The sequence below is a fragment of the Helianthus annuus genome, chromosome 14, assembly GCF_002127325.2.
Source record: "Helianthus annuus cultivar XRQ/B chromosome 14, HanXRQr2.0-SUNRISE, whole genome shotgun sequence".
Taxonomy (NCBI): domain Eukaryota; kingdom Viridiplantae; phylum Streptophyta; class Magnoliopsida; order Asterales; family Asteraceae; genus Helianthus; species Helianthus annuus.
Window position 1 is genome coordinate 109411258 of NC_035446.2, and position 7170 is coordinate 109418427.

General features: G+C 40.2%; 1 protein-coding gene across 1 annotated transcript; it reads left to right on the forward strand.

Annotated features, from left to right (window-relative positions):
* The first annotated feature begins 2275 nt into the window (after positions 1-2275).
* Positions 2276-4432, forward strand: LOC110908975 (laccase-11). Its single transcript, XM_022153977.2, has 4 exons — positions 2276-2404; positions 2557-2708; positions 2781-3154; positions 3238-4432. The coding sequence occupies exons 1-4, from the start codon at positions 2303-2305 to the stop codon at positions 4290-4292; spliced, it is 1683 nt and encodes a 560-aa protein (XP_022009669.2). The 5' UTR covers positions 2276-2302; the 3' UTR covers positions 4293-4432.
* Positions 4433-7170: the final 2738 nt, after the last annotated feature.

Sequence of the window (7170 nt, forward strand, 5' to 3'; positions counted from 1 at the left end):
GGTTGGATGCTTAACAAGCATGGTTTTCGTTTGGTTTTTGAAAGTGATAATTTTGTTTTAACTAAGCGCGGTATGTTTGTTGGAAAGGGCTATGCCCAAAATGGCATGTTTAAACTTAATGTAATGGCTGTTAAGAAAAACATAAATAAAAGTGCTAGTACTTCTGCTTACTTGGTTGAGTCTCCTAATGTTTGGCATGGATGTCTTGGTCATGTAAATTTTAATTCGATGCGTCGTTTAATTAAATTAGATTACATACCAACTTTTGCCATTGACTCTAAAACAAAATGTAAAACTTGTGTTGAAGCCAAACAAACAAGATCATCCTTCAAATCAGTTGAAAGAATAACTGAACCCCTTGATCTGATTCACACTGATGTGTGTGACTTAAAATCAATTCCCACCAGAGATGGTAATAAATATTTTATTACCTTTATCGATGACAATACAAGATATTGTTATGTTTATTTACTTAAGAGGAAGGATGAAGCAATTGACAAGTTTATCTTGTATAAAGCTGAAGTTGAGAATCAACTCAACAAGAAAATAAAAGGTGTGAGAAGTGATAGAGGAGGTGAATATGTTTCACCATTTGGGGAATTATGTGCAAAAAGTGGCATAATACACGAGTGTACCCCTCCTTATACACCCCAATCAAATGGCATCGCGGAGGGAAAGAATCGTACACTAAAAGAAATGATGAATGCCATGTTGATAAGTTCTGGGATGAGCCAGGACATGTGGGGGAAGGCCATTTTGTCGGCTAAATTTTTTGTTAAATAAAATACCTTTCAAGAATAAGGACATAACACCTCATGAGTTGTGGTGGGGACCTGGCCAAGGTGATTGTTACACCCCTAAGGCCCTTAGAATAGGGCCAAAAACTGTTGATTGTATTTTCATTGGATATGCCAAAAAGGTAGCTCACATCGTTTTCTTGTATATGAATCCAAGAATCCTGATGTGCACAAGGACTCTATCATAGAGACAAGGCCAGGAAATGTGACTTACTTTGAAGAAGAGTTTCCAATGTTAGTACAAACTCATGAGAGTTCTTCAACAACCAATCATGCAAGTTCATCAACAGTGGTTGATGAGACTGTTCGAGAGAAAACTCAAGAACAATTAGAGGGTGAAGAGGGTGAGCCAAGAAGAAGTAAAAGGCAAAGGACTAAGAAATTCTTTGGGCCTGACTTTCTTACATTCATAGTTGAGGGTGAGCCTCAAACCTATCGAGAAGCAGTTACCTCTTCAGATAGACCTCAATGGAAAGAAGCCATCAAGAGTGAAATTGATTCTATCTTGCAAATAAAATAGTGTGCGTAATAAAACAGATCCAATCTTTTATCCTATAATTTATATGACAAATATTATTTTCTGAAACAATAATACCCTTCCTCCCTTTCCTTTTTGTTTCAAACTTTCAAAGCAATCACTTCGACGGTTATCTTTTCCACACCATTAAGAGCCTATTTGGTTTATTTGGAATTTGGAAAACTCGCTTTTATTAACGTCTCAAAAGTGTATGTGTAGTGGGGCGTTATATGCCCTCATAAAGCCCCTATAAAGCCCCACACACCACTAGGAGGGGCTTTATGAGACAAAAAAAAGTGGGTGGCGTTATATATATAGCGCCTGATGGGGGAGAGGATTTCAAAAATGGACCAATAAAAAAAAGCAAGAGTTTTTCTAATTAATTAATAAAATTGAAAATTAATAATTAGGTAATGATAGGTAGGGGCTTTATGATTACGAGTTCTAGTGATATAACGCCCCATAAAGCCCCTGTGTGACGTGACACGACACGTATCGCATAACGCCCCATAAAGGGCTTTATGACTACGGATGGCATTATAAAAAAATATTTCCAGCTAGTCCATATATAACAATAATCTCCTGATTATATACATAATTTTAAAAAGCAATTTAAGCAATATTATCAACCAATTCATGTTATAAAACAGTTAAGCATCGTAGGTAATATTTTTCTTTTGCTTCACGATAAAGTACGTTGAATTCAAGAGGGAAGAGAGTTTTGGTAAGAGGAGCAAGAGAGTTGGCCTTATGTACCTCTCTTCTTCATTCTCACAATCTTAATTCCCAAAATACAAACTTAACAACACACATTATTTAATTCTTTTGTAAACCTCTCATCTACACATATTTGACTTCCAAGTCTTCATTTGCATCTAACTTACTTCTCCTTCACCAAACCTCTACACATGTATATATACATGTCAGTGTGTATATGCATGTCCATATATCTACCAGCTTCATTTCCCCTCTTCATTCATCGGAAAAAATGGTGTCTAGCGGTGGTTCCAGCTTCCTTCTTGGCATGCTTTTCCTGGTGTCGTTGGTTTCTCTTCAGGCGGAAGCCGCCACCAAGAAGTATCAGTTTAATGTGAGTCATTGGTTTCCTGACATGCTATGTAAAAATGATTCATCTGCAGTAAAGAGTATCACGTATTAGTTTTAGGTTTTTTCCACATGCAAATAAACCGATCACATATAGTTTTTTTTTTTTTTTTGTATTTATGTATGACTAACGAATAGGTACAAGTGAGCAATGTAAGCCGGTTGTGCCATGCGAAGCCTATTGTTACTGTCAACGGGATGTTTCCGGGCCCTACCATTTACGCTAGAGAAGGCGATAGAGTTGTTATCAACGTAACAAATCATGCACAATACAATATGTCAATTCATTGGTATACTAGTTCAAAACCATTCATATATATTATTTTGAGTAAATATAATGAGTCACATTTTCTATTTTGTAGGCATGGGTTGAAACAATACGCTAATGGATGGGCAGATGGACCGGCATACATAACACAATGCCCGATCAAGACAGGAAATAGCTACGTCTATGACTTCAATGTTACAGGACAAAGAGGCACGTTATGGTGGCATGCTCATATTCTTTGGCTCAGAGCCACGGTGTATGGCGCAATCGTCATCTTGCCCCAACAAGGAACCCCTTATCCGTTCCCAAAGCCCGACAACGAACACGTATTGGTCTTCGGTGAATGGTGGCATGGCGACGTAGAGGAGATAGTGAAGCAGGGTAATTCCATGGGTTTACCCCCGAACATGTCTGATGCCCACACCATCAATGGCAAACCTGGACCACTCTTTCCATGCTCCGAAAAACGTAAGACGTGCATCCATAAACTTAAACAGTCGTATAACTAACTAAACCATAAATATAATCGTTTTTGTGTGTTTTTCGATCAGATACCTTTGCGATGGAAGTCGAGCAAGGGAAGAAATACCTTCTGAGGATTGCAAATGCCGCCCTCAACGACGAGCTCTTTTTTGCAATTGCAGGCCATAACATGACGGTGGTTGAGATAGACGCCGTCTACACAAAGCCCTTTACCACCTCCGCTATACTAATCGCTCCTGGCCAAACAACAAATGTTTTGGTTTACGCCAACAGTGCTCCAGGCCGCTACTTTATGGCGGTCCGCCCCTTCCAGGACGTTCCCATTCCTGTGGACAATAAAACCGCCACCGCAATCCTCCAGTACAAAGGCATTCCCAACACCGTTCTCCCATCACTTCCTCAGCTACCATCACCAAACGACACCGCTTTTGCGTTAAGTTATAACAAAATGCTTCGAAGCCTCAACACTCCTAACTTTCCAGCTAACGTGCCCTTAAAAGTTGACCGTAATCTTTTCTTCACTGTCGGATTAGGGAAGAGCGTGTGTCCTACTTGTATCAATGGAACCCGGCTTTCGGCTTCACTGAACAACATTACCTTTGTGATGCCGCAAACCGCTCTTCTTCAAGCTCACTACTCGAACATGAAGGGGGTGTTTACAGCTGATTTCCCCGATAAGCCACCAAAAGCTTTTAACTACACGGGTGCACCCTTGACCGCGAACCTTTTCACTACTCATGGAACGAGACTGAGCCAAATCCCCTTCAATTCAACGGTGGAACTTGTGATCCAGGACACCAATTTACTAAGCGTCGAGTCCCACCCGTTTCACCTTCACGGCTACAACTTCTTTGTGGTTGGAACAGGTGTTGGGAATTTCGATCCGGCTAAGGATCCAGCCAAGTACAACTTGGTAGATCCACCAGAAAGAAACACGGTTGGTGTTCCCACAGGTGGTTGGTCAGCGATCCGTTTCAGAGCCGACAACCCTGGTGTTTGGTTTTTTCACTGTCATTTGGAGTTGCATACTGGGTGGGGACTAAAGACCGCGTTTGTGGTGGAAGATGGACCGGGAAAAGATCAGGCAGTCCGTCCTCCGCCTAAAGATCTTCCACCGTGCTAACTATGCATACGAGGCACATGATTTCTCTCGGAAATAAGTGTAAATCTGCGAGTGTTCGATTGATTAAGTGGATGATTTGATTGATTATTTTTAAACAATTGTTTAATAAAAAAGCTTATAAGGAAAACGTCTTTTGTTCATCTCTTTTGGCTGCATATAACTGTGTTTTGTTACACTATGTTATAGATGCATAAGTATTAACCTAGCTAAAGTTTTCTAGATTTACAAGTCCAGCCTGCAATTAGAAATAGTCAAATAACCCTTGCAGGTCATGTCATTACTGAATATAGATGGTACATTACCAGTTGTGTCAAATTTGACATTACAAAAATACAACACTAAATTCATGAGCATGGGTTTAGTTTAAATGGGTTCACTCCAGTTTGGGGTCAAGCCCACAAACACATTTATTCCCATGTAGTTAGGATTTTAAAATACACTTATACAAAGATACCAACCTGGCAACTCATGCAGGACGCAGATTCAAACTGTTGTTTATCATGCAAGATGGAAGCGTAAAAATAGAGGCGTTTTAGTTCTTTGATAGGTAATTTTACATTTTTACCTTTAATTCTTTAAGACCCCCTCTAGTGGGGCGTGATATTTGGTTTTTTTCCCCATAACGCCCCGAACACCACGACGGGCGGCGTTATGGGGGCTTTTTTGGTGGGTGGCGCCATGCATATAGCGGCGCTATATGTGTTTGGTTTTCAAACTTTGACCAATCAAAGGGGCTTTAAGGGTTCTTGCTACTTCCTAGTTTCTTGCTCGAAATCGTTCTTGCTTTCTTGCTAAACTTGCTAAGTTGGTTTGATTCGAACTCGTTCTCTCTTGCTACGAGCCACACATGACATACTTGCTACACGAACCTCGTAGGTTCGCTCTAGTTTCGGTCTTCTCTTTCTAACGTGAACACTTTCGGTCTTCGGTTCACGACTCGGTCTAATGTGAACTCTCGGTCTTTGTTCACAATTTCGGTCTTTCTTTCGATCAGGTCTAAGCTTTCTATCGATAAAAGCTTCTTTCGGTCTACGATCTTTCTCGGTCTATCTTGGTGTGAACCTTCGGTCATGGTCACACCTACGATCTCGGTCTAGTTTAGCCGCCGTTTTGTTGCAGCTTATCGGTCTTCTTTATTAGGCAAACCGCGGTCTCGGTTACCTACTTCATTCTTTCCGGCGACTACAGCCCAAGGCTGCTGCCTTGCTTTCTCCAGCTCTCTAAACGACTCTCAAAACAACTTTCTTTTTAGCCTTGCTCTGATACCAAATGTTGGTTCAGACCCCACTCCAGACACTATTGATTTATGCTTGAAATGATATTAAAGAGATGATAGACTGGTTTCTAAGAATAAGGTTGGGAATCACAACAAGACCGATACCTGCATACATGAGTGACAATCGGAAAGTGAACTTACTAGAACAGTACATGATAGTGAAAGGAGAAGGTGGCCATAGGAATGTGACTTCGAATAATCTGTGGGCAATGGTATCCAAAGATATGGGGCATGACTATCAAGATGGAGATTTCATGAGAATTATGTATGCAATGTACTTAGATGTTCTCATTTACTACTATAAATTCAAGATGATTCAAGAAGATGTTAGAGACAGCAAAACAGTGAACAAGGAAGACTCCCACAGGCAAGGACAAGGATACTCAGGAACTGAACTGGTGGTAAAGCTGCTGATGAGGGAAGAAGAACGATGAGCACTGGATGCATACCAGAAGAAGATGGAGAGCACTATGCTCTGTTTGCTGGGAATGACTGGATAGGACGGAAGAAGGCTTAAAAGCGACGAAGATTCGACTTTAGACAAGCTGAGAAGGCAGTAAATGAAGCCAATCGAAGTGTTCTCATGCACTACTGTAAATATAATCCAGTTTAAGGGGGTGTGTTCGAATATAAACTTGATTATATTTATGTATATGTTATGTGTATTCAGTTAGTGTAACGTTATTATACTTATGTATTATTATTTGTATCGATTAAGTGATGGGACACGCTGGTTGAGACATACCGTTTCGAAGGTGGTTATTCCCGCCAAAGTTAACTGCCGAAATAACTGTCCCTTACATATGTATATATACACTTTACCGACAACAATAACCGGCACCAAGATATTAAACTTAATATCCTTCATTCTCTTATATACTATCTCTGTTTTGTGTGTATTGTTACTTATCTGCACGTTCATCATGAATTCATCAAGTGAATACGATGAATCAAGTTCTGTTAATGATATTCATAATCATGTTAAACTTCCGCTGCCAACAGAAATACCTTCTGAGGATTGCAAACGCGGCCCTCAACGACGAGCTCTTTTTTGCAATCGCTGGCCACAATATGACGGTGGTTGAGATAGTATATAAGAGAATGACGGATATTAAGTTTGACTTACGCTCAGGATATCATCCACTGAAGGTACAGGAAGAGGACATTCCTAAGACTGCTTTCAGGACAAGGTATGGTCATTATGAATTTACAGTCATGCCATTCGGTTTGACAAATGCCCCAGTAGCATTTATGGACATGATGAACAGGATATGTAAACCATATTGGATAGGGCGAATTCTATACACGTAGCTGTTAGAAATGTGTTTCCACGTGTTTATCACAGGCTGTGTTGTCGTCATTTAATGATGGACTTATGTTTACCATCGAATAAGAAAAAGAATACGAGACATTGTGGTGGAAGACATGTAAATCTTACCGGATGTCTGATTTTAATGAGTCGTTCAATGATCAATGCGCTATGTCTTGCCATTCCTAGAATACGTCACATTCTAGCAAGTATTGGGTTTGGTAGATGGGCAAGAGCACATTGTCCTGGCAATCGATATAATTATATGACATCTAACTGTGCGGAGTCTATTA

Coding starts and splice junctions, on each gene's coding strand:
- LOC110908975 (XM_022153977.2), top strand. CDS start 2,303: ATGGTGTCTAGCGGTGGTTCCAGCTTCCTTCTTGGCATGCTTTTCCTG. Junction 2,405..2,556: donor CCAAGAAGTATCAGTTTAAT/GTGAGTCATTGG, acceptor ACTAACGAATAG/GTACAAGTGAGCAATGTAAG. Junction 2,709..2,780: donor TACAATATGTCAATTCATTG/GTATACTAGTTC, acceptor TCTATTTTGTAG/GCATGGGTTGAAACAATACG.